Below are 27,521 nucleotides of genomic sequence, written 5' to 3'. Positions count from 1 at the left end.
CAAAATAATGTTTTTGCTGCCAAGAAACTGTGTGGGTGTTACACCTTTTTAACTGCTGCATTATTCAGATGTTTTGAAATGCTGAATCAGCCTGTCCTCTGTTGCAAACTATAGAATGACACAGATGTGATTACAGAGCGGAGTTAATTAATCACCCTTATGACTGCAGGCTATATATTTCAGGTACATTGGATTAATAAATGCTTGAAGATGTCCAACATTAATGTTTTTAGTTTGGTCAGCAAATAGTTTTTGCAAATTAATAGCCATTGGTTTATCATTTAGCATCTTTTTTACTATATACCATTTGATCAAAAGAAGTTATAAAAATACAGTATTTTTTTTTTATAATAAACACACACATACCGCTACCAGGCCGTTGTGTCCTGTAAAATAAAAAAAAATGCTTGATTGGCACTTAAAATTGTAAAATTAAATTTGTAGTTCATTACAATACTCAGGAGTACATGGGATGTCTCACACGTGTCGATAATTCTGTGTCGGTCATTGTCAGAAAGTGTTACGTGAATGTTGTGCCACTGTAATGCACTTGAGACACTTATCGTACAGTAAATCCATGCGTTACGCAGATATTAAAGGTCAAAGTAATGTATGATCTGCATATCACCGATTAGTGAATATCCAATACCCCCAGAACTTGGTCTTTTGAAATACATTCAATGTATTTAGATAGAATAGCCTGGAAAACAATGTATGGACAGCACTATGATTAAAACATGGGGCTATCACGAAGTTTAACTCATCAAAACACTTCTCGTCGTTTGACAGCATAATAATACAGTGATAACATAACCCAGCTGTTCTGATGATACATTCTACTGTATGAATATAACTATTTTATAACACTCTGCACAGTGCCGTCTCTGCCACGTGTTCTACAGTACAGTAAACAACTTACTAAAAGGTTACTCTAGTTCTTACATTATGTACAGTAGATTTACCTCCTCCCACGATCACAGCATCATATTTCAGTCTAAGCTGCCCTGGTTTTTTGGAGTAAGCTCTCTTGCTGAGCCAGACGATCTGCATACAACATCGGGAGCCACCACCAGACATGGTCACACACCAAGTATAATAGTTGTGACCAACAGCCAGTTTGCTGGTTTTATTGACCCCGAGCTGTGGACTTTGGCTTTGCTTTGGTATTAACTTTAAACTTGCAGAAGCAAAGTTAGTAGCATATCTCTGTCACGCACTCGAATGGTAAGGAGAGAAGGCTCTGCAGCATAGAGATAGATCTGTCCGACCAGCTGTGGGGGCTGGACTAGAAAACCGTATGTCTATCTGAATGTGTGCATTGTTCTAGTCAACGTATTAAAGAGGCGATCCTAATGAAAGGGGGAAAAAAAGTGAGGTAGGAAAATAATGATCCAGTGTCAAAGGAGAAACCGCTTAGGTTTACACAATCTGGAGTAAAGGAACATTTTTGTAAAATGAAACAAAAAGGGAATTCTGATTTGGGATTCGTAAGAACCACAAGTTCAATGCCCAAACCCACAGGCACTAAAACTACTACTTTTCCCTTAGGCGCTGAAAATGCCAAGGTCAGACAATGTGTATCGGAAGGACACGGTACATCATTAAATGACCTCTGAGTGGCTCATCCCCACAGTCCTGCAATGGACATGAGCGTTTGGCATTTTGCTGTAAACTCAATAAACCACAGAACAAGTTGGAAGACACGGCTAAGGCTGCGCTTATAGTGCCGGCGACGGCAAAACAAATGTATTGCCGCTGTCACGTGTGCTTATAGTAAGCGCTATGCGACGTGAAATTTTGAAAAAGGGCCAATTTGATTTTTCCAGAGCATGTCGCCACACGTGACACCCTCTGAACAAATCAATGGCCAGGTTGCTTGCAACGTCGCTGCAAAGCGAAATACAACTTTTGCAGGTGGCGACGGCGTCTGTCGCCCGCACTATTATCGGCCTTAGTTTCAGAATAATCGTTTTTTTCTTGTATGGCGCTGACACTGTACGCAGGGCTGTAAATAGATTGTTTTTGCAGACAGTCCCTGCCCGGTAGACCTTACAATCTATTGTTTGGTGCCTGGGGCACAGGGAGATGCCTTTACCTGGTGAGTCACTCCTGCAGCCCATGTGACATGTTTAGTGCAGAACTGGGGATTAAGTGCTTACAAAGCTATTTTTCTGCAGGTTCAAATGTGAAAGTGTCTGTTCTATTATTTTCTCTTGTAGGCAGACTTAAATAGCGCTTTAGATCTCTCACCCATTCTCACAAAAGCCCTGGTTTGTCTACCTGATTGTGGTGCGATTTCAGTGCAAATCGGCAGGGCTATTGATGAAAAGCCAGTTTACGGGATACAAAACTTGCACAGCCACAAACAAATCGGGTAACCAGTTTTGGCACGGTTTAGACATGCAGTGCTTAATTAATACGACGAGATGCAAATCCGTGCAAAAACAGAAGTGCCATTATTGCAATGTATTGACTGGGCCCCTGGAGCTCTGTGTAACATTAACATGGTCAAAAGGCGAGGCGGGAGAAGAATATTACAAAGGTGTGAGGACACAACCCCGTTCCTGTCTACAGGATGGAGTGGGGGTGCAACAAAACACAGAGTTAAATGGACCAGAGTATTAGTTGGTCAATAATGCAAAAGGTTGGGCAGCTCAGGGCCAGGGTGAGTCACACAATGCCCATACTTCAGGGGTGTTCAATTCCAGTCCTCAAGACCCCTCACCCCCCAACAGGTCAGGTTTTCAGGATATCCCTGCATCAGCACAGGTGGCTCAATTAGAGGTTCTGATTGAGCAGCCTGTGCTGAAGCTGGGATATCCTGAAAGCCTGACCTGTTGGGGGGGTGAGGGTGGGGGGGGGGGGTCTTGAGAACCCCTGTCATACTTTGTGTGGACAATGTTTATGACAATGGAGGTGGAGGTGGTCACTCACTGGTATATTCAGAAATAACATCACAGGAGCAAGAACAGCCCAACCCCTTAGAGAAATACTGCATAGCTCATAGCTCCTACACGCGGGAACTGTGTGTTGTACCAGAATTATATTTTTGAAGCAGTCTACTGGAAAGTCTTCTGCGGTTATTGGTATACAGAAGTGTGCGCTTTCATTTAAATCCTCTTTAATTTGTGTAGCAATCTAACAATTGTTCCTTTCTTCAAGGAATTCACCAAATGCAGATTATCTGCCGGAACCAGAGAGGGTTTTCTTTATTTCTGTCACTTTTATTAAGCCACGTTCCACGTTACAAAACACAAACGGTTACATGCAGCAGCCATTGTTCGTGCTCCCTCAGAAAATACGCTTCACAAATACTTGTTTTGGGGGCAATCTGGGAGCCAATGAGCACCAGAAATAAATAGGAACTTTGTTGGTGATGTAAAAATCAGGGCCGGCCTTACCTTTGGTGGGGCCCAAGGTGGCATGCCGAGAGTGGGGCCCCTCCTCCTGCAGCGTCATGACATCACCATTGCAACGTTGCGTCGCCATAATGTGACACTGCAGAAGGAAGGCTGCTCCACATAAGGTAAGACCCCCTGCGCGCTCACACACAACCCCCCAGGGACACCCTCCCCCTCCGGTACGGTCCTGTGCCACTTTGGGGGCTCCCCAGCTCTCCCGTCAGATGAAATTTGCATCCAGGCGCCAACAGGAGGATGGGAGAGCGGGGGGCCCTGAAGGCACAGGGCCCAAGGCAACACCCTTCCCATAAGGCCGGCCCTGATTATTACCTCACAGGTTTACATGGGGAACAGACGTGAGGTCAGGAAACCTGCATTTGTATTGCATGAAGTGTACAGCAAATAGAAATACCACCTGTGGCACATTCGCATGTCTCAGATTGTTCTGCCACCTTCCTTCCCCATTACCTCTTAGCATACAGTGCCTCCACTGCAGCCAGGGATTCTGGGTAAAGACATGCAAATGAGCACTAACAGAGTCACTCTTTACTTCTCATTCATTTTAACATGGACCCCTATAAGCTTATACCTACCGTATTACACAACTTTTCAGCACAGCCTGGGTAAAAGGCGTGCATAGCCCATAACCTCACAGGCAGCTGTTTCGACCTTTTGGGTCTTGTATGAAGGACATGTATGTTGGTTCATCAAAAAGGTCTTGTAACCTGCAACAAATGTACTCTACTCTAGCCACTAGACTCCTGCACTGTGTATACTGTGGGCAAGAATAAACAAACAGACATCCTACGATGGAATGTAACATTCTGCCTAGTTACTGGTGAAGAAGAATCAGTTGTATTTGCGACAGATTTGGCTGGTGGTGGCTCTTTTTCCTCCTTCCTGTTACAGAAGTGGGATCCGGGAAGGTTCCCAGAGCTTGCGAGCGAGGTCGTAGCACTGCTGTATCACAAACTCTGCTGGGACGATGCCCAAGTGGATGGTGAGCAGTTCGTAACATTTTACCAGCTCCGATTGGTGGTGTTTGCTGTAATAGCGAAGCAGTTTCCTACAAGTGAAAAACAAAGGTCGATATGCTGTAGAAGTGGCCGGTGATACAGGCCTCCGTTGTTTCAGTTGTTTGTGTTTCTTCAACTGTGTTCCACCGTGGGACTGGATTCTGAGCTTGCGAAGACTGAGTACAGTATGTCTAATTGCAAGTTGTGGGGATATCTGCGGTCCCTCTAAGTTTAAAACTCACCCATCCCATCTTTATTTAAGCAACGGGTCCAAATAAACACAGGTAATTGTAGCAGCCATTAAGATATTTCTTCCCTTAGGTGAAAGATGGCAAAAACCTTTGCAACAGTACGAAGCGTATGTGTGTATGCATGTATGTGTGTATGCATGTATGTGTGTATGCATGTATGTGTATGTGTGTATGCATGTATGTGTATGTGTGTGTATGTGTGTTTTCTTATTTAAAATCACAAAGTATGTTAAGTTCAGATATCATTGTTTAAACAGAAACAATTAAAGGACCACCCCCCCCCCCTCAAATAACCTGCACAGTAAATATATTTCAGAATGAAACACAACACAACACAATACAAACATCCACATTATAAAGGAAGGAGAGCAGGTACACTGAGTACACACAGGGAGGAACATTCAAAACAGATTGAAAATGCACAACTCGTCAGAGTGGATGAAGCCCATTCCAATAAGTATGGCATTGTTGCCAGATATATCCATAGTTACCTGTAATATTCACCTGCTAGCATCCCAACAGGAGCAGAATCATCCCCTAAAACAGGAACCTCAATCACTTCAAGTTTATCACCCTGTCAGGATCAAAAAGAATAAATTAAAAGTAAGAAACAGAAGCATGCAACAATATATAAAATAACTCCTGCTGTTGGACATACTTGTTAGGAAAGACATGTCAGGAGATTTACCACAGCAAAACACCCCTAATGCACGCACTATTATGAATATACTAATAGCCAGCAGAATCAGAATGTCTCTCTGATATATCATCCTGGATGGCCCTCCGCCGCCTTAAACTCAACATGGCTAAAACAGAGCTCCTCATACTTCCTCCCAAACCTGGCCCTATCACCTCCTTCCACATTACTGTTGGAAGTATGATCATTCACCCAGTAGCCCAAGCACGCTGCCTAGGGGTCACACTGGACTCCTCTCTCACATTCAAAACGTTTCTAAAACCTGTCGCTTTTTCCTCCGCAATATCACAAAGATACGCCCTTTCCTCTGTTGCTCGACTGCTAAAACTCTGACTCAGGCCCTCATTCTCTCCCGTCTTGATTACTGTAACCTCCTGCTGTCCGGCCTTCCTGCCTCTCACCTGTCTCCCCTACAATCTATCCTAAACGCTGCTGCCAGAATCACTCTACTCTTTCCTAAATCTGTCTCCGCGTCTCCCCTCCTGAAATCCCTCTCCTGGCTTCCGATCAAATCCTGCATCTCACACTCAATTCTCCTCCTCACTTTTAAAGCTTTACACTCTTCTGCCCCTCCTTATATCTCAGCCCTAATTTCTCGTTATGCACCATTCAGACTCTTGCGTTCTTCTCAAGGATGTCTTCTTTCTACCCCGTTTGTATCTAAAGCCCTCTCCCGCCTTAAACCTTTTTCACTGACTGCCCCGCACCTCTGGAATGCCCTTCCCCTCAGTACCCGACTTGCACCCTCTCTATCCACCTTTAAGACCCACCTTACGACACACTTGCTTAAACAAGCATATGAATAGCACTGTGGATATTACTGACACGTTACACAAAGCTTGGCCCCCTGCAGACGCACTTACCAGAACTCCCTCCTACTGTCTCTGTACGTTCTCCCTACCTACCAATTAGACGGTAAGTTCCTCGGGGCAGGGACTCCTCTTCCTTAATGTTACGTTTATGTCTGAAGCACTTATTCCCATGATCTGTTATTTATATAAGCCGTTATTTATTTGATTACCATTTAGTTGGGTTATAAATAAAGTCTCACTCACTGCTTCATTTTCAAACCAGAGAAAGAAGCAACAGTAATAATCTCCATCTCGAACCGTTAGTGTTGTGTTTCCTTTCTGGAGGTACCGCCTGGCTAGACCAATGAAGGACCACACCTTAAATCAACATCAAAAGGGAGAGTTATCCAGCGGTAGTAAATCCAACCAACAATTCCGCATTATAGTAGCCGTACTTATAAAAATCATGAACTGCTGACGTGAACATGTGATCGATCGTAGCCTGGCCCATGTGCGACGGTTTCCCACCAGTGTTTGTGGAACACCATTTATAGTGGCTATTGTACTTAATGGGATTTCAGTTTTATGAGAAAATAGGATGTCTCACGGGATTCCTGTAGGTATGGTGGATAGCCTTTTCAATGATATTAAATACTGTATTGAGTGCTGCGTAAGACAAGACAGCACTCCTGTATCCATCTAAACACCAAAAAAGGAGGTTTTGATTTATTAAAATGGTTGGAAATTGTAAAGAGATCTTACAAACCCTCTCTGAGGTTGTGAATAGCATGTGGGTGTAATATAGATAGATTTTTTTCCTTTCAAATGAGGTTCTTGAACAGGTATGATGGCAAACCATGACCAATGCAATTAGACTAAACATCGAGACATGCAACACTCAAAGCCAAGAATGTAGCAGCAGCTGCAGCCTTCCGAGCATGAATACAACATATTTAATTGTGCAGAATGAGGTTAAAGAAACAGAAGCACAACGTTTCACGGTAAACCTTCCTCACCGTGTCGTGAACCTCACTCTGCATGAGTAAATATTTTTAGTTCACGCTCAGCAGGCTAATGTATCACCGTTCACACAGCTTTTAAACACAGCATGTGACTAGCAAAGCAAGTACAGACCACTCACCGACATGTTTCAACCTTGATGGGGCTCCATGTGAATGGATATTCCAGGCAAAAGGTGACACATTGTGTGCTCATTTGCATGTCATTTCCCAGAATCCCTTGCTGCAGTGGGAGCACTGTATGCAAGGTGATAATGGTTGAAAGGCAGAGTTGCAGACCTGTCTAAGACATGTGAATGTGCTCACAAGTGATATATATATATATAGATATATATATATACACACATACAAATACATATACACACACACATACATACAAAACATGTCTTTAACCTCAGGCTCAGTGCCAAGCTCTTAAACTATTCTGTTACTGTTTGTTAAACTCGTCTTCTAGGATTGCAGACTCATCTTTTAATGCTGCATGCTAAGCAGTTCAGGCAAACTGTATGCTTAGACATACACAGTCTTAGCAAGCTGCTGTATACAACACACATACTGTACCTTGTTCTTTATAAAATGGGCCAGCGGGCCATTTCCCAGCTCAGACGGAGATTTCTCATCAATGTTCATGGAAGGAGCCACCATTTGCCCTGTAGTGCGATCTACAAGAATAAAATGCACCAGACCGGGGAAATCTTCCAAGTAAGTGAAGCCGCAGGTTAAGGATGTAATAAAACGGTCCGTTTGTCACTTCAAAGAAATAGATGGTAGTAAATTACCTTTCCTATTAACATCGGTGTTAACATTTTAGTTTTGTCGGGTTAAGTCGTTATTTTGGAGCGGTGCTAGGTAATACTAAAAGGAGTCCAAGGGGCCTGTTCAGGTAGCTCGATACGCTGCCTGCCGTATCACATCAGGTTGGCATGTTCCTACCTCACGGTCTGACATTTGTGTTATCACGGTATTCAGAAAGAGTTATCACAAGTCAGGTACCGTTCAGTAGGAAAATGCCAAACCGATCGAGTTAGCAGTGTTTAAATGTCCCGCGTCACGTGAGAACTAAACCTGCAGGAGATCGCAGCACCCCATACCGGGTCCTGTACCTCAGGAAGCAGGAGGTCCCCGGTCCTGAAATTAATGCGGGTCAGCTCCGGAGACCCCCACCTTCAATCCGATGTTTTAATAATATATTTTCGCCTTCATATGCACATCATCCTTCAGGTGGCGAGATCAGAATCTGAGAGTTGCCGCCGCGATGTGAATCTTGGAGCTGATAGAATATATGGAAGTATGCATACCGGAAATATAGAGAAAAGGCAGACAGGAGTAGCCGTGTCCTCCCTCCCTCCCTCCCACCAAGGGCGCTTCGTCTCGGAGGAGAGAGGTATGGGCTGAACACAAATTTAAAAGACCAAAAAGCAAGCTGTCTCGTATTAGTTAAAGTCACTGACTGAAGCAACCAATCATGTGCTAGGACTTTCCACTCTCTGGTTATCTGTCTGTCACACATGGAATCGGATATATCTTTGTAAATAAAGTGTCGATTGTATGTTATTCAATATAGAGAAACTATGACGTGTCATATTGTAATTAATTTACACTTGTGTTAAATATTCAAGTGTATATGTGATGCCAAAGTGGTATAAATTGGACATATAGTGCCCTGTTAGACATTAAATTCAATGCAATTCAATAAGTACATGTATGTAAAAGACACAATTAGCCAAGTTACAAATATCCTTCCCATGTGTAACAAATGAATAAAAATGTAACATAAATAAAGTGAGCAACAATGATTGCATAACATCCAAAGATATTTAGTCTAAGGCGTGTAACAGTGCGCGCGCGTGCGCTACCGTACGTGAGCGTCAATTATAATTGGCTGTGTTAGCCAGACGTTTATATTCTAGGGACGCGCGCGCACGGCCGTTAGCGGTGGCTCGGCAGACCAGGGAAATTACAATAAAATTATATTTTAGCGCTGCTGCCACGCCGCAAACCAATCACAGCGCGGCCTAACAGTGTGATGTCAGAGTCACGCCCCCTAACCGCACCCATCACCGCTTGCAACCTAACAACTAAAAGCGCACGCTACGTGCAACGCCGGGCCCACACCCGCGCATGCACCTACTATATAACAAGCCTAAGGAGCAATTCTAAGTAAAAGCGTCTATATGAATCCCTTGTGCTCAATCTCTTTATATATAAAACACCAACATTCTGACATTCATTGGATAAACATCTCTACCCCGAAAACACTAATGGTTGCAATTGTATTCAAACAATTTAAAACAATTAAAAAACTACAAAGCATTATATACGCATGTATATCTCAGAAATAGCTTTAATCCTATGCTTCATTAACTAAGAAGTCAGTTATGATTAACCTCTTGTAGAAGATGTTATGGTAATCATCTATATATATATATATATAAGTCAAAATCTGTTTGTATGTGGATTTGTGTGTGGGGTTGTTTGTGCGCGCTCTCATTGGCTCTCGCACTCTCCCATTGGCTGACTGCGGGGCGGGCCTTGGCTCTCGCGCTCTCTGACTGCGAGGCGGGGTGACGTCACGGGCAGGGCCACGTTCGGAGGACCTGTGAACGGGGGTGAACCAGAGCGAGCCGCCGCGCAAATCTCCGTCCCGCCCCCGCGGTGGACAGCCGCCGATGAGCAATCCGCCTGCCCCACAGTGAGTGAGCTGCCGCCAAGCAACCAGGCCCCCCCCGAGACCCACCCGCCCCCGCAGTGAGCCGCCGTCGAGAAACCCCCGCACCCGCCCCCGCAGTGAGCTGCCGCCGCTGACCAACACTCCCCTCCATCCCCGCAGTGAGCCGCTGCCGCGGAAGTGAGGGGTGCTCCATGGGGCTCAGTGGGGACCGGAGCTGTGAACGGGGGGGGGAATCTGAGCTGTGAACGGGGGGGGGGGAATGGAGCTGTGAATGGGGGGTGGGGGGCGGAGCTGTTAATGGGGGGGGGCACCAGATTCATGTGAAAGGGGGAGAGAGGGGGAGCGGAGAGAGAGAGAGGGAGAGCGGAGAGAGAGAGAGGGGGAGCGGAGAGAGAGAGCGGGGGAGCGGAGAGAGAGAGAGAGGGGGAGCGGAGAGAGAGAGAGGGGGAGCGGACAGGGGGGGGAGCAGAGAGAGAGGGGGGGAGCGGGAAAATTAAATCCCGGGCAACGCCGGGTATATCAGATAGTAATATATAACAGTCGACTTCTATTTTATGATAAATTCTCTTGAATAATAAACAGAGAATAAACATAATCAGAAGCACAGACCTGTAACTGAGCATTCTGAGAGAGCATGGTGAATTTGACAGATATGTTGAATTGAAACCATTGCTAATCAAAAACATTAAAGGAAACAATGAAAGAAATCACTTAGAGAAAACATTTCAAATCCCACTCTATATTGAGCCCATTTGAATCCAGAGTATTTAAGGCAAAGAGCCAATGTGCCTCTCGTTGGTATAGGGGTTTAACTCTATCTCCCCCACGTATTGCTTGTGGAATATGTTCTAGCTATGCACCTCGTTGCTTTCGTGGAGCCATCGGGACATTCTGTAAAGTGTTTTTTATACAGGATGCATTAAATCCTGTTTGTTTATTAATCTCAACTGTTCAAGAATGTGGATTTTCAATACTCTAGTAGTTAAACCTACATATTGTTTCTGGCACCCACAAATCAAAAGATATATCACAAATCTGCATTGTCATGATATAAAGCACTACCCCTTTTCCCACTTATCGATGCATGTACTGTACTGCAATCGTCATATACGTGCATAACTGATGTAAATAACGCATTTGTAACAGGCTCTATAGTCTCCCCGCTTGCGCACAGCTTTGGTACAGGTAGGGAGTCGGTATTGCTGTTCAGGACGCGCTGACAGGAGCATGCGCGAGCTGCCGTTTGCCTATTGGGCGATATGTCCTTACACGCGAGTGTACTTAAAGTGAATGTCCTTAAACCGGGGTATGCCTGTATTGTGAAACTGACTTGTCTTGATCATGTGTGGACATATTATACAATGTCCACACTTGTATGAGCCCTTCAAATTAAGAAAAAATGCCACAGGTTTCGATGTATTAGTTGTACGAAGCATACTAGGTGACAGAATATTCCCTAGTGTTGAGGCCTTTCTAAACACTATGCGTGGATCTGAGGCTACCACATTCCGCATTAGAGGATCTAGAGAAAGTATTCTCCAATGTTTTTTAATTATCGACTTGATCGCTGTTGCCTGCTCACTGTAACTTGTGATGAAGTACGGTGCGTCTGCGACCTCGCCAGTCGTAGTGGAGTTTCTGTATGTGGCCCTTGCATTTCCAGTGTTGGACCCTGATATATCTCCCTCCATGCAGATCAGGTTATCCCTGTCTGTATTTAGGGCCATATTATAGGCCTCAGTGAGGTCCCATGGATTGTAACCCATAGCCAGAAACCGATCTCTCAAATCTCTTGACTTCATTTCAAAGTTCTCCAATGTGGAGCAGTTCCTGCGTAAACGCAGGTACTGTCCCCGTGGAATGCCTCTAAATAGAGGATGGGCATGACAGCTATTTGAATGTAAAAGAGAGTTTCTAGCATTTTCTTTTCTATAAATATCCAATTGCACCATTTTTATTGGTATCTACATATAAATGTAGATCAGAAATTGTATGTGCTGTGGATGATAGCAAAGTGTGAATTTAAGGTTCACTTCATTGTCAGCTATACCAAATGATCAAGGATGATCAAAAAAGAACCCCAGATTATTGCACTGTAAATGCAATAATCTGGGGTTCTTTTTTGATCATCCTTGATCATATGGTATAGCTGTTGTTTTCTCCCCATGCACCCCACTATACATAAATTTGTGAGTATTTAGGTTGAGCATTTGATCATCTTTCTGTCTCAAGTCACTTCATTGTCAGCAAGATATCTAATGAACTCCAATACTCTCTCCTCTGAAACATCCCAGACTATCAACAGGTCGTCAATATACTGCTTATAAAACGCTATAATGCGACGAAAAGGGTTTTTAACTCCAAACATGTAGGACATCTCCCACCAACCCATGAAGAGGTTGGCATACGATGGAGCAAAACAAGTGCCCATCGCAGTCCCACGTGTTTGGAGATAAAATTTCTGGTTGAATAAAAAAAACTACTAGAGTACTGAAAATTCGCATTCTTGAACAGTTGAGATTAATAAACAAACAAACAGGATTTAATGCATCCTGTATCAAAACACTTTACAGAATGTCCCGATGGCTCCACAAAGGCACTGAGGTGCATAGCACTAGAACATATTCCACAAGCAATACGTGGGGGAGATAGAGTTAAAACGCTATACCAACGAGAGGCACATTGGATCTTTGCCTTACATTCTCTGTATCCAAATGGGCTCAATATAGAGTGGGATTGGAAATGTTTTCTCTAAGTGATTTCTTTCATTGTTTCCTTTAATGTTTTTGATTAGCGATGGTTTCAATTCAACATATCTGTCAAATTCACCATGCTCTCTCAGAATGCTCAGTTACAGGTCTGTGCTTCTGATTATGTTTATTCTCAGTTTATTATTCAAGAGAATTTATCATAAAATAGAAGTCGACTGTTATATATTATGATTACCATAACATCTTCTACAAGAGGTTAATCATAACGGACTTCTTAGTTAATGAAGCATAGGATAAAAGCTAAATACATGCGTATATAGTGCATTGCCGTTTTTAAATTGTTTTAAATTGTTTGAATACAATTGAACCATTAGTGTTTTTGGGATAGAGATGTTTATCCAATGAATGTCAGAATGTTGGTGTTTTATATAAAGAGATTGAGCACAAGGGATTTATATAGAAGCTTTTGCTTAGAATTGCTCCTTAGACTAAATATCTTTGGATGTTATGCAATCATTGTTGCTCACTTTATTTATGTTACATTTTTATTCATTTGTTACACATGGGAAGGATATTTGTTACTAGGCTAATTGTGTCTTTTACATACATGTACTTATTGAATTGCATTGAATTTAATGTTTAACAGGGCACTACTGCACCGACACACTTTATTCGAGCAAATACCCAGTATGTACCTGGCAGATACCTGGAATGCGCCGCTCCTCACCTCTGACAAGCCCCGTTGCGTTTGCCTTCCCAGCCTGGGTTCATGCCTGGCTGACGGGCGGATGATCTGTTAAATGATAATGATTAGGATTTAATAGGCTGCAATGCTTCGCGTGTCTACCAGATGGCATAAATTCATGAATTGTAATGCAGTATATATATATATATATATATATATATATATATATATATATATATATATATATATATATATATATATATATATATATATACTGCATTACAATTCATGAATTTATGCCATCTGGTAGACACGCGAAGCATTGCAGCCTATTAAATCCTAATCATTATCATTTAACAGATCAGCCGCCCGTCAGCCAGGCATGAACCCAGGCTGGGAAGGCAAACGCAACGGGGCTTGTCAGAGGTGAGGAGCGGCGCATTCCAGGTATCTGCCAGGTACATACTGGGTATTTGCTCGAATAAAGTGTGTCGGTGCAGTAGTGCCCTGTTAAACATTAAATTCAATGCAATTCAATAAGTACATGTATGTAAAAGACACAATTAGCCTAGTAACAAATATCCTTCCCATGTGTAACAAATGAATAAAAATGTAACATAAATAAAATATATACTGTGCAGTATTGCAGCCAGCGGGAATAAAATGCTTCAATCCCTGCCTGGAAAATACCTCAATGCACTCGGGCAGAAAACAGTCACAAACCTCAATACACCCGGGTATACCCGAATTCGTGGGACTAGCCGAGCTCGAATAAAGTGTGTCGCCAGTGTATATGTCCAATTTATACTCCTTTGGCATTACATATACACTTGAATATTTAACACAAGTGTAAATTAATTACAATATGACACGTCATAGTTTCTCTATATTGAATACCATACAATCGACACTTTATTTACAAAGATATATCCGATTCCATGTGTGACAGACAGATAACCAGAGAGTGGAAAGTCCTAGCACATGATTGGTTGCTTCAGTCAGTGACTTTAACTAATACGAGACAGCTTGCTTTTTGGTCTTTTAAATTTGTGTTCAGTCCATACCTCTCTCCTCCGAGACGAAGCGCCCTTGGTGGCGTGAAACACGTAGAGGGAGGACACGGCTATACCTGTTGATGTTTGTGCAGCAATAAAGCCTTTTCTCTATATACCTGGGTTCACCTATGTGGATTGTCGTCGCCTTGCAGTGGCTCCGGATACTCCCATCCATTCTATCTGCTCAACCATTTGATCCACACATGCCCGCCAGGAGAGATAGTGCTTGGGGAGTTTCTACAGGGGTCGAGTCGCTTGCCTATAACTACGTGGATTAAAGAAGCACAGACACTGTGGACTTTTTTGCCCAGATCGGCAGACAGGCTCTAGAGATAGGAAATTATAATATACCTCAGAGCCCCGGTCATTCAATTGAGGCACTTAGTTTTTCTCTCCCCCTCCTGTCTCCATCTAGACAACAGCTAGCAATATTTCCTAACACTACATTGTGTATGAGCATACAACTGGAGCGCAAGACAGAAACTAGATCTCTAGGAATCTCGGAGCTACCTGAACAGCTTGATTTCTCAAAGAATGCAAGTTAGAGCATTTTTTAAGCTAGTGCTCGGTTTCTCTGAGGGAGAGCACCATCGATCGCGAAGAAGCAGTTTGAGTTAGTTTGGCAGGTTATTGGAGCTCTCTGAATAGCTACACATGCGAACTCACTAGAAAAGTGCTCAAAACAGTCGATAAGTCACTTCTCAAAGTTTACTGAAAAGGCCCCAATGTCTATTTCCCTCCCAAAGCTCGCACTGGTACACAAAGCACACAGTATTACAAAGAGTTACATTCCAACAGAAGCACAAATGAAAGGATATGTAGCCATAGTAATGTTTCTTTTACTCTTCACCAACAAAAACTCCTTCCAGTCCATCAACTTCTCCCTGAAAAACAATAACAAATACATTCTATCTCCAGAATCGTCCCCTTTGGGAAAGCAACCAACTACAGTACATGGTGGCTTCCTATGGAACTGTGGTTTAGCAGCTATATTGTTTCCCCTGCAGGGAGATTTCAACTTTGTGACTTCACCAGTTAGTATCTAGGGAACTGGGATGCCATTGTGCCATTTGTGGTTTGACCATCTTTCATAATTATGAAACTCTGCAAAATACATACATCTTACAAACAGATACAGTCGGCCACAGTGGGCATCAATAAATGCCCTGATAACCCATGTTAACCATAAAAAATTTGACATGATGTAAATGTATTTCCTATTTAAACTAAATGATTTTTTGCCTCCACATTGGGTGTTTTACAAGCTCTGTACATTGCGGGTCTTCTGCTTCTGGGTTACCGCAGATTGGAGTATCGCTTCTAAATACGAGCACCATCTGCCATTGGGTGGCTGAGGACTTGCCCATATGAGGAACATGCAACAGTAACTATTTCAAAGCAACAGAGGCATTTGGTCTTAGGACGTACGTACGATCCAACTACATTTTTCTGTGGATAAGAGTGCCAATTAGGTGGCGGATTTCTGTGGATCCTACTCTAGGGACCAATCACTAGGATTCTCTCCTTATCTCCGTGTGCACCAATCCACGACACCATACTAGACTATTTAATTCTTAGCTGAGCGGTGGGTCATTTTTTTGTTGTTGTTACTATTCCAAAGCAGCATCACTATTTCCCACTGCAGTCCCATGAGTGTGTGCCTTCCACTGGTTCTTACGAGATAGAGATCGAGTACTTACTGAACAAGCTTCCTGGCCCAGTTCTGCAGATTTAGGGATAGGGTGTGTCTTCCACTGGATGGAGCGGCTAGAAATAATTGACGGTACACAGAGCATAGCTGACGTTTTACATTTCTACAAGTCTGAAGGAGCCTGAGGATTAGACATGTCATCCATAAAACATCGTAAGCAATGGGACACATAAATCTGACTTCATACATACACAGATTTCAACAAGGAAGTGTACACAAATCTTTACTTTCCATGCACGGATTTGAAGAGTTTTTTTGTTTTTTTTAAACATTATTGGGAATAATTCTTCTATACAAGTCAATCATTATTGTTTTATAAAATAAAGTTTACTTTAAAAAAAATACCCCAAAAAAACATATAAGAATAAGTTGGTCCGCTGTTAATATTTTAATGCTTCAGGCTAGGGGTGGGCAACTCCAGTCCTCAAGGGCCACCAACAAGTCAGGTTTCCAGGATATCCCTGCTTCAGCACAGGTGGCTCAATCAGTGTGCTGAAGAAGGGATATGCGGACATGGTGGTGGCCCTTGAGGACTGGAGTTGGCTACCCCTGGTTTAGGCAGTTTCCATTATTCCCAGCTTTCTGACCTTTTTTCAGGTACGCCGCTCTACAAAAAGGCTTTTTAATTTCTGCTAATAGCAAAAGAAGTACTGTACTTTAGACCAGGGGTGCTCAACTCCAGTCTTCAAGCCCCCCAACAGGTCAGGTTTTCAGGATAGTTCAGCTTCAGCACAGTTGGCTCAATCACAGGATTGAGCCACCTGTGCTGAAGCTGGGATATCTTGAACACCTGACCTGTTGGGAGGGCCTTGAGGACTGGAATTGAGCGCCCCTGCTATGGACGACAACCACTTCAAAACAAAAAACTTGGTAAGTCAATGCAATCTAAAAATTATCTGTACTTGTATTTAGAATTGTATTTTGCACACAATTAATAGAGAGCAAAAACATGAATTTATTTGGTAACAATTTTACGGACTAGGACAACACACCACCGGCATCTCGCCGCAGCCAATTCGCCGCTTTCATCTTGCCGCTGCTGCCATATCTAGCCACCAGTTGTTCCGCCGTGAAGGTAAGCCCCTAACTTTACCCTAAACGCCCCTAATGCTAATCTTTATCCTATAAACTTTAACCCCTTACCCCAAAACCCGTTACCCTACCCCTGTAAATCGGACCCCTTACCCTAAAAAGCTTAAACCATAACTCCTTGCCTTAAAACCCCCAACCTCAACCCCTTCACCTAAAACCCCTAAAGTGAACCCCTTATCATTTACCTTCACGGCAAGACAGCCGGTGGCTAGCTGCCCCCAGCGGCGGTTAAATGGCTGCGAAAAGATGTCCCATGCCAATAAATTTAACACAAAATATATACAAGCACATATCATCAGTGTGCTGCATCATAAAACAGAACGACTAGACAGAATATAAAGCACATACTGTAAATATGTGAATATTATCAATTAGCTTAAAAAAATTGCATTAAAACAATACCACTGTATTCTGACATCGAATTTATTATCCAAATCTCGTATTTTATGAACTCATACTTACTCTATGGTTGTCCCAGGCTCACTTCTGGAGAATGCTTTGGTCTTGAAATCAAGCCAGGAATGTTGTAACTAAACAAACAGATAGATCACTACACACTTCATCAAGTATTAGTGAGGATGTTTTAGAGACTTACTTTCTGATGTCAGCACTGTAGATTACAGTACGTTTTCTGAAGTTAACACGATCAGAGCTAGCTACTGCTAGAGGGCATGACATCCAAAGTATGGCTGCAGTGCTACATGTGTGCTAATGTGTGCGCATGTATTATGCCCCAGACATATATTTATTCATGGTATATAGATAGACAGACAGGTCTGTGTATGCCGAACAACAGATTTACGGCCGATGCATAACACTCAATATATGTGTGATCAGATACTGGTTATAGGTGAGAACTATAACTAAGATTGGCACGGTTTGCAAATTATAACAGAATTGTACAGCAATGAGCTGAGTGATCGGAGTAACATATATAGTATATCGAGATCTTGGTGTAATTCGATTTAAAGAGGCAATCCAAGTGATAGCGTATGTGTGTTTCTTTAATCAGTTCTATTAGATAATACTTACTACTTATTTTTAATTATTATTCAACTCAATGCCATTTTAATGAGTTTTAATATACTAAGCATCCTTTGATTTCTATCACAGGTTTTAGCACACTTCCCCAGCAGCGCAAGATCTTTGTAAACTTTCCTGTTTGTGATCTGTTGCCAATATTCCCAGCAGTTTGAGCTGCAAACTGTAACAATAGATAATGTTACCTTGGTAATATAAGAATACATTGTAGCTGCTGAGTTACACTGACTGAAGGATTGATTGAAACTGAAAAGGCAGCCATTTAGTGAACCCTGGTAAGCAGGATCTTTGCTGATAGATCACGGGAGAAAAAATCGATCGTCAGCTTAGGTAATTAGTTTTCAATAAACATAATCAAAGGAGATAGAGTTATCTAGATCTATATAAAACATATATACACATACTACTTGGATTGCCTCCTTAATACTCTTCAGTATCACTATAGGTCCTTCTATCCCCTGAAAGACACAAGGTAACAATAATGGATGCCAGCTGCACATGTGCTACGCTATAGGGAAATAAACTCATTGCCATTGAGCACACAGGATGACTTCCCACCTGGACCTCTCGTCCACCAAGGCTCTTAACAAACTTGTCTGTTTTCTGTCTCAATTCGGCCATTGTGGGATTTGACCGCAGAACCTGGTGAACTTCTTGTCCCTCCATGAGCTTCTTCTCCAACATAGTGAACCCATCAAGGAGCTGGTACACGGAGAGAGCAACATGGGTGCTCGAGATCTAGAGGCAGAGAAAAAACAAAGGTACGGCATTAAAACACAGAGTACAGGTAAGTAATGAATGACTCCAGAAACAAAACTGTATTTATGTAATCCCTACATTTAGCATGTAAAAGGAGTAGGACACAGTTACTAATGTCATTTATTTACAAATCACTGTTCTAAAAATGTGACTTTAAAATGTTATTCTACTTTGTATAATGACTGAAATATATGGCACCCTGTTGAGTTAAACCATGAAACAGACTTCCTATTACCAAAATGAATAATCTAATTTCCCAATAACAAAAATACTGTTTGTCAATTCTAAATGACCTTTTCTAATATATTGTCCTAGAGGTCACCTTTGTCAGGAGAACCAGGGAGATTTCAGGCCAAAGTGGCATGCAATACATAGAATGTGGCATCATGGGACAAAACCCCTCTCTCAGATTGGCATCCAAAAAAACTCTTCTGGGGTTTGTGGGTACCGTGGAAAAATCAGTCAGAGTCTCCAAACTGTCTTCAGCTATCTGGAAAAATAAAGACAAACCAGAGTGTGCAGATTTTTTGGGGGGAGAAAGAGTTATAAACAGCAGCAGTTCTTAAGCAAAATGTATACAGTACCTGGATTTCATGATCAACAAAACTAGCTGTAGGAGGATCATCTTCAATCCAGTTTCCACCTCCTGAAAGTGTATAATATTAACATAATCAGTGTCATTTGTATTACGCAAGACACACTGTATCATGTAGATTAGTTATTGGATGTGTGCAACAAGTACTGTAACTTGACATTCAAAAGATTAACAGGATACAGTCTAGAACAGGGGAAGCCAACTCCAGTCCTCAAGAGCTACCAAAAGGCCAGGTTTCCAGGATATCCCTGCTTCAGGTGGCTCAATCGAAGACTGGTGGTCCTTGAGGACTGGAGTTGGCTACCCCTGGTCTAGGACCTATACATGGTGGTTGAGTCTAATGACAATACCATCCAAGTGCAGAAAAACACAGCTTTTTACACATATTATATTATCATTGGGTATGAATTTCTCATGATTAAATCATTTCGTGTTAATATGCAGAAGGGCCCAACATGTCAATTTGAATACACAACGCTGACAAATATTAACAAGTACAGTGTATATTATTGGTAAGCACAAACACGTATTCTTCCAATAAGCCAATAGTAAAGCAATGGTCCACCCAAATCTCCAGAATAAACCTCTGCAAACTTATTTGGCCCATTTAATTTTGCCACCATGTATGTATTTATACCTTTATTTGTGTAGCGCCATCCATGTACATAGCGCTTTCCAGCAGTTATACACGACAAAATAATATGACAATGAAATAAGCCCTACAGACATACAAGTAAACATTAAAGGAATCCCTGCCCCAAAGAGCTTGCAATCCACGTGGTAAGTGGGGAGAACGTACAGAGACAGGAGGAGGGTGGGGGTAAGGGTGTCTGCAGGGGGCAGAGGTCAGTGCATATGAGATGTAAATATCAGCCAGCGGAGCTACCCATATGCTTCGTTAAAACCATATGTTTTAATATATGTCTTAGAAGTGGAGAGAAAAAGGGTGCCAGTCAGATACTGAGGGAAGGCCATTAAAAGGTGCGAGAATACCCTGTCCTCCCAATTTCCGACAAGCACCTGCTTTCTCCACCTTTAAGACCTGTCTTAAAAATACACATCTTTAAAAGTAGCATTTGAGTAATGCCAAAGTCCCAGTCCCTTGGTTAGAACTATACACCTAACCATTACAAAAGGTGCTGGGAAGCTGGATACTACGCAATGGTCCATATTGTGCACAAGTTGAGAAATACAAGAAAAAATAGCAACAAACTCACCATTTTAACCCACTTACCGTAGTTACGTGCAGAAGAAGACTTACAATGCATTGCAGAGGAACCTCTGATCATATACGCTTCTCTACCACGAACTTACTTCATTCGTTAACAGGACTGCAGCAATGCTTCATGCTACATGCTTACCGTGGCATGTTGGGGACAAGCACGGTGGCTCACACACGGTACAGATGAAAACAAAAACCTTTCACCTGTTACATGCCAGAAAGAAAATCCCTTCCAGGCTCACCTAAAGTCCTGTTATTGGGGGACGGCTCAGGGGTATAATACTCTTCGGAAGCTGTAGTGTCTTCCGCCTCCTATAAAACAGCAAACGTAGACATTTTATACCAGGAATTCCCAGGTAAACAACTAATATTTGATAACCATTTAGTGACCTTATGTGGTCACCAAAATGACAGCAAGTACAGTGTGCAGCAGAGAGGGTACGGCTGCTAAGAAAACCCCCTCCGTTTAACCCTTTCCTTGCCAAATAATGGCTTTGCAAGTTCCAACTGCAAAGCGAATACATTAATGAGAGCATCTTCATGAGTTCCACATGCCCCCAAATCCTGCTTCTCCCACTGTCATATATAGTATAGGAGCAAACAATATTGCAACCTTACCTGTTAACATCCGGTGTGTTATCCAATGAACCAGCATGTAATGCATAGAACGCCTTTCAAGGACAAGCATGTTTGATACTAGAAGTGAGATTCCTACCCAGACTTAAGTCTGCATCGTGATTCATAAGCATCTTTGGGAATTAAAGGACCATTAATGATTTTGTTTCCTATTATTTTGGTCACCAATTGGTGTGATTACATGTGTAATTGTTTAGTTAACTGTATAGTCAGGTTTCAACAATTTCTTCTGTGTGGCCACACTGCACATACCCAGATGAATATGTATATATGTGAACTTGAATATATTTAGCACCCTTGCTGGATTGACTTTACATTGGGTTATAAATGTCGCTTGATGCTACATATACTGTGTGCCAATTGGGTAATTATACCAATATTGGATATCCCTTACTACGTACCACCCACTGCACCTATATTACAAGTGTATGTTGAATTACAATTGGTATCCATTTAGGAATACCGTGATACTATGTTCACTATTTGAGCTCTCTCTCAATAGTTGATTTTACACTTGTCAGGTCTCACTACTAAACACCCCATAGGGGATTCTAGTAATTTGTTAGTTTTGTAAATTTTAAGTCGTCGTGGTTGTAATAATAAATATTTTTGATTTTTTTGATATATTAGTTTCGTGAGCTCTGACTCACGTTAGTGTGTCGTTAGGTAGGAGCGGCTTCACTCCACTTAGTGGGACAATTGGTATCCCAGGCTATTGTAGCCAATATAATTACTTTGAGTGCAGCTAACTGGGTTCTTTTCGTTGTCCTGGCGTTAACGTGTTGTGCTATATATATATCTCCTTAACCCTTGCACCTCAGTCTACCATTCAAATGGTATTAGGTTGAGCGCTGAGTCACCTCTTTAGTTGATTTCGTGCGTTTTTGTAGACAATGTTTATCACTTTCAAAGTGCTGGGATTCAACTATTTAAAAAAAGATTATAGTTATTCTACGAGTTGCGACCAGTAGCGACAATAGGTGCAGCTGACCGGGCCCAACACCTTTAGGGGCCCATCCACCAGAACACTATTCCGGCACGTATTGTAGCAGCCGGAACAATGTTATGGCGTTTCTAAAGTCTCCCTCTCACCACACCCCCTCTCCGGGCCCTACCCGTGGAGCAGGGCCTTGTCCGGTGACGCTGAGGGAACCCCACCAGGTCCTCCTAAGATGAAGTTAGGCCCCATTGGAAGTCTGGACTAACTTCTGCAAACGCTACCTGGGTGGGCTACCTCTGTCGCCGTGTAAGGCCTCGCTCCACAGGTAGGGCCTTGGGTGGGGAGGGGGAAGGGGAAGGATGGGGCTTTTGTTTTCAATTGCACTGGGACACACCGGTGACTAGTTCCGCCGCTGGTCTCAACACAAACGCCCAAATGAAATTTCATTATTTCAGGATCATTTTAACTGTATTTATAGCAAAATACTCTTTCCAGCGGCAGGCGCGAGAGACCTTAATGTGTGTCATACTGTCAGGGTTGCAAAAACACAGGCGGAGTTCACTTACCTCAGGACTTAGGTCCTCTCGTGTACCAACGCTGGGGTACAAATCCTGGACTATCAGAATGAGGGCGAGGAGATCAGCAGGCCTCACACAGCTGGCATTTCGACTTAAAGGCAGTCACAAAAACAAATGAGAATATAAAAACGTCAACGAAAACAAAATAAGGTACAAAACTCAATACAAGCGCCTCAGTGACTCTGAGGTGATTAAGTAGTAGTCATAAAAATTAACCATTTTGTTTTTTATAGCCAATTCCCAATATAAAAGGTAAACAAAAAATCCTAGTTGTTTACAAATCTGATGCCACAGTTAAAATGATCACACGGGAACACAATAATGTAGGTCTATTTGGGACATGTATCATTCGTGTAAAAATGCCCTACTAGAAAAACTAATTTACATTATTAAAAAAATCTCAAAATAGTTCACTTGAGAAGAATATAGAGAATGTGTTGTGACTAGGGCTGCCAGGTGTCTTCTCCAAAAAATACTGGACACAATGGTGAAAGGTGCGATGCGCTCGACACACACACACACACACACACACACACACACACACACACACACACACACACACACACACACACCTCTCCGCTCCATGCTGTTTCCTCCTCTCCTTGGCCCCACCTCTAGGCTCCTGACACCTCCTCATTATTTGCTGTATTATCCAGCAGCAACCAGTCAGGATGGAGGAAGCCGACAGCCCCAACTAGCAACCGCCCTGCTCTCGCACTGTTCAGGGAAATCCTGTAGCCCCCCCCAAGCCGGTCAGGTCCATATATCCATAGAGGTAATACCTGACACATACATGTCCTGTATTACCGCTAATGTTTTACTGGACAGTGTCCAAATACAGGACAGTCCGATTCAATACTGGACACCAGGCAACCTTATGTGACAGCAAAATACACGCGTGTAAGAATGAAAAGGGGGGTTAAGGATCCCACCTGGAGAAAAGTGCCAGAAGCTTTGTGTTGACCAGAATGAAGGCGTGCATGACCTCCTCCCCACCCCGCTCATTGCTGCTGTTAATATGCTGGACGATGTGTTTCTCCAAGAACTCAATGCATTGTTCACAAAGCTTTGGGTGAATCAGACGCTCCACAGCCTGAGAGAGACAACAGAGATAACAGGGTTAATTAGTGCAGTCATTAGACCTCTGTGCGCATAATTTGCATGCAGGATGGATACATGTAAACTGCGGTGCCATAATGACGCTGCAGATTCAACAGATCGAGCTGTGAGGTCCTTTCCACCTGTATGTTTACTTGGTTAGGGATTATATCACTGCTGAAAGTTGGAGGATCATAGACACTGTAGGGTTGCCAGGTGTCCAGTATTGTACCGGACTGTCCTGTATTTAGACACATACACGTCCAGTATTACCTCTCTGGACACAGGGACCTGACCGGCTTGGGGGGCTGCGGGATTTCCCCGAGCACGGAGAGAGCAGGGCTGTTAGGGGGCAGCTTCCTCCACCCAGATTGGCTGCTGCTGGGTAATGCAGCCAATCAGGAGGTGGTGTCAGGTGTGTGTTTGTGTACGCGTGTGTACATCTTTCACTATTGTGTCCAGTATTTTTGGAGCAGCCACCTGGCCACCCTAGACATGGGACAGAGTAGCTCTAGGTGATAGGGATACACTTTTAATCAAAATAATATAACATTGAATACATAAACAATTCATTTATTCCCCCAAATCACTTTTTTCATTGACTTTATTATTCAGAAGTTAACTCTATTAGGATTTTTGAGGATTACATTAGCATAATTGGCCCTCAATAGCAGCTACAAGACTGATGTTGGCATTACTGGCATCTGGCTTTGCTTTCAGATTGTAACAGCTCGCAAATCAAACGAGCAACTTGATTGTGAGAACCAACGTATATATGTTTAAAGGCGCAATGCACCCTATCTAACCTCTGTTTGTTTTACAAGATTTAAACCAAAGGGGTTCTCCGAAGCCGGAGCACCATTTTCAGCTCCGGAGGCCCTCCAGTTCCTTAGATAATTACTGGTGAAGTTACTGGTTTTTACAGGAAATTTAATGGCTGTCCAATAGGAAGATACAGCTGTTGCAGCTTCCTATTGGTCCGAAATTGGCAGCCATTTTGTTTCCCTTGAGGGAGATTTATACCCGGTAACTTCACCAGTAAGTATTTTACAAATCAGGGACTCCCCAGAGCTGAAAGTGCTGGCGTTTGGCTCGGAGGAACGGCTGCTTTAAGGAAAATGATCTACTGGAGCGGTTTAGTGCATTGACAGAGCTGCAGTTTTAGCTTTATCCGTTAAAATAAAAGAGAAACAATATTAAAATCACCTCAACTGCAAAGCTCTGGTCCTCACGTCGCAGGCGGTTGTATGTCGAGAGCAAGCTCTGAAATGTCTTCCACACCTGGGCGCGCTGCTCGGAGTCAGAGGGCCGCAGTCTAAGACAGGGAGAAGACAGCGTTGGGTCAACTCACTTCTTCTACAAAGAGAACAATCTATAAAAACTGGGCTATCTTCAAGTATATGACTTCTCACATGATTATCTAGTGTAGGTGGGAGAGATGCCTGCACATTACAAAGATACATTTCCAGGCGTTAGCACCAGGTAACACCAACAGACACAGGAACTGTAACACCAACAGACACAGGTAATACTAACAGACACAGGAAGATCAGTGTGTAGCACTGATGTTTAAAGCACTTCCAAAAACTTCAACAGCAAATAGAAAGAATATAACCGGGGAATGAAAGTTCTATAGGTGATGAAACGGCCGATCAGACCGTGTTCGGACAAAATTCCCCATTGAAGTCAATGAAGAATTTGGGGCAAAAACGGTCAGATTGGCCACTCCGATACATATAGAAATCGGTCCCCAAAGGTTCATTGTCAGATCAGCTCCCTCTTGCCGCTTAAGGATTGTGGGCCATGTTTACTAAACAGTGTTATTCCATGAAACACCTTCCGGTGACGGTAAACATGTTAGGGACCATTAAAGTGTTAGGTCACACAGTGTCTTCCAGCGGCAGAAGGAGTATTATAAAAAACAGCGATGCTTTGTAAATATGCCGCTGTATGGCTTGATCTTGGAATATATGACGACTAATGAAACATAAACTCTCTTATTTCTAAACACAGCGGCAAAAGCGAAACACGAGGACTGGCAGAATTCATGGAATTTACGTAAAAAGATGAAATATATCATATACTTTGTCATTTCAATGTAATAGGTCGTTCAAGGTAAATATCCCTAATATATATATACACATGACTTCCTCATTTTTTTTAATGAAAGGATGAAACAGTTAATTAAAAAAATATATACTATATGAAACAAACTGTGCTCAACATCATCACTTCTCCCAATGAGAAAGGGCACGATAAGCCCATTATTAAACATACTCCTTCTTAATTAACTGGCTGTCGAAGGTGACCAGGCCAAAGTGGACCTCACTGAGTCGCTTCAGGACAAAGAGTTTCCTACGCAGGTCGTCCTCGTTTTCGGATCCGTCGCCATTTACAGCAATGTACAGAGATTCCCCAAACTGCAGAGGTAAAACAAGGGCACGTTGCACATAACACACACCTACGTATTGCTGCATATTCAGCATAGATTACCAAGGAACTGTGTATTAAAAAGGCAATCCAAGTGGGCGATTCTGTGTGTGAATTGTATTATTTTTTAACATAGGTTTGAAGCAGGGGGTCACAGGAGCTGAACCCCATTAATTTAATCTCTGGGGATCCCCTGCTTCCGGAGACACTTACCTACGTAGTAGTTGCCGGTAGCCACTCTGTTTGGCTAGCAGGGTTCATGTAATGGCAGCTCTTCATAGCTCCCACACCCTGTGGGCCAATAGGAAGCCATGATGTCACCCGGTGTGGCTTTCTATTGGCCCACGTAACGCAGGTGCTTTAAACTTGCAAGAGATACCAACCCCCCCCACCCAACGTTAGGAGGCAAGTGTCGATTTAAGGAGGGGGACCCCAGAGCTGAAATTAATGGGTTTCAGCTCCGGAGACCTCGTTTCAATCCTATGCAACAAAAAAAAAAAAAAAATCGCCCGGTTGGATTGCCTCGAACAGCAAAAGTTATGCTGATTAAATTGTGACACCTTGTCGACTATCCCACTTTATCATTTAAATAAGCCCCCTCCTATAATGCATAGATATGGGTTTAGTTATTATGATCATATAAGTCATGTATGCATTACTTCCATAAATATACAGATGTAGCAAACGCTTAATGTTTGTGGAACCGGGGTAAACTGCAGTTATGTGACCGCAGCTGCCCCTGCACCAGAGGGCTAACGCCTCGAGGGGGGTGATCCGAACGCATGGCCCCCCAGCAACACAACTGCGACAATCATTGTATCCATAACCGCGGCTTTTCCTGGAGACAGAGTCTTGCTACATCTACAAGTATTTTTCTGTTATTTAAAATAAAAATACCACCTTCCGTATGAACACATTCACATGTCTAAGACATTTCCACAAGCCTGCCTTTCCCCATTCTCTATTAGCATATAATGTTTCCACTGCAGCTAGGGATTCTGGGTAACGACATGCAGATGAGCACTCGCAGTGCGCCATTGTTGCTTCTGGTCTATTTTAACATGGAACCCTCTGTTATTTAAGAATTGTTACTGTCATTTTAAACCCTGCTGGGCACTGGGC

At 42.8% G+C, this 27,521-nt stretch overlaps 2 protein-coding genes across 3 annotated transcripts in view; both read right to left on the bottom strand.

The window, feature by feature from the left end:
• The window catches only part of PYROXD2 (pyridine nucleotide-disulphide oxidoreductase domain 2), a 34,836-nt gene extending 32,089 nt beyond the window's left edge, over positions 1-2,747 (bottom strand). Inside the window, exons 1-2 of the mRNA XM_075612334.1 lie at positions 963-2,747; positions 367-386 (exon numbers count right to left, since the gene is read on the bottom strand). Coding sequence (XP_075468449.1) covers positions 367-386; positions 963-1,077 — 135 coding nt within the window. The 5' untranslated portion in view covers positions 1,078-2,747. The remainder of the gene's footprint in view (positions 1-366; positions 387-962) is intronic.
• A 357-nt stretch (positions 2,748-3,104) lies between these two features.
• HPS1 (HPS1 biogenesis of lysosomal organelles complex 3 subunit 1) overlaps positions 3,105-27,521 on the bottom strand; it is a 30,098-nt gene continuing 5,681 nt past the window's right edge. For both annotated transcript variants that reach the window (XM_075612332.1, XM_075612333.1), the window contains 15 exons: positions 26,247-26,389; positions 25,176-25,284; positions 23,804-23,964; positions 22,860-22,962; positions 20,960-21,029; positions 19,485-19,546; positions 19,223-19,390; positions 18,700-18,879; positions 17,563-17,630; positions 15,998-16,129; positions 15,118-15,181; positions 7,737-7,883; positions 6,421-6,534; positions 5,160-5,242; positions 3,105-4,467 (listed from right to left, as the gene is read on the bottom strand). In XM_075612332.1, coding sequence (XP_075468447.1) covers positions 4,305-4,467; positions 5,160-5,242; positions 6,421-6,534; positions 7,737-7,883; positions 15,118-15,181; positions 15,998-16,129; positions 17,563-17,630; positions 18,700-18,879; positions 19,223-19,390; positions 19,485-19,546; positions 20,960-21,029; positions 22,860-22,962; positions 23,804-23,964; positions 25,176-25,284; positions 26,247-26,389 — 1,767 coding nt within the window. In that variant the 3' untranslated portion in view covers positions 3,105-4,304. The remainder of the gene's footprint in view (positions 4,468-5,159; positions 5,243-6,420; positions 6,535-7,736; positions 7,884-15,117; positions 15,182-15,997; positions 16,130-17,562; positions 17,631-18,699; positions 18,880-19,222; positions 19,391-19,484; positions 19,547-20,959; positions 21,030-22,859; positions 22,963-23,803; positions 23,965-25,175; positions 25,285-26,246; positions 26,390-27,521) is intronic.

Source organism: Ascaphus truei, chromosome 8 (assembly GCF_040206685.1).
Source record: "Ascaphus truei isolate aAscTru1 chromosome 8, aAscTru1.hap1, whole genome shotgun sequence".
Classification (NCBI taxonomy): domain Eukaryota; kingdom Metazoa; phylum Chordata; class Amphibia; order Anura; family Ascaphidae; genus Ascaphus; species Ascaphus truei.
The sequence above is the reverse complement of the archived record's forward strand: the minus strand, read 5'-3'. Positions and strand labels throughout refer to the sequence as shown.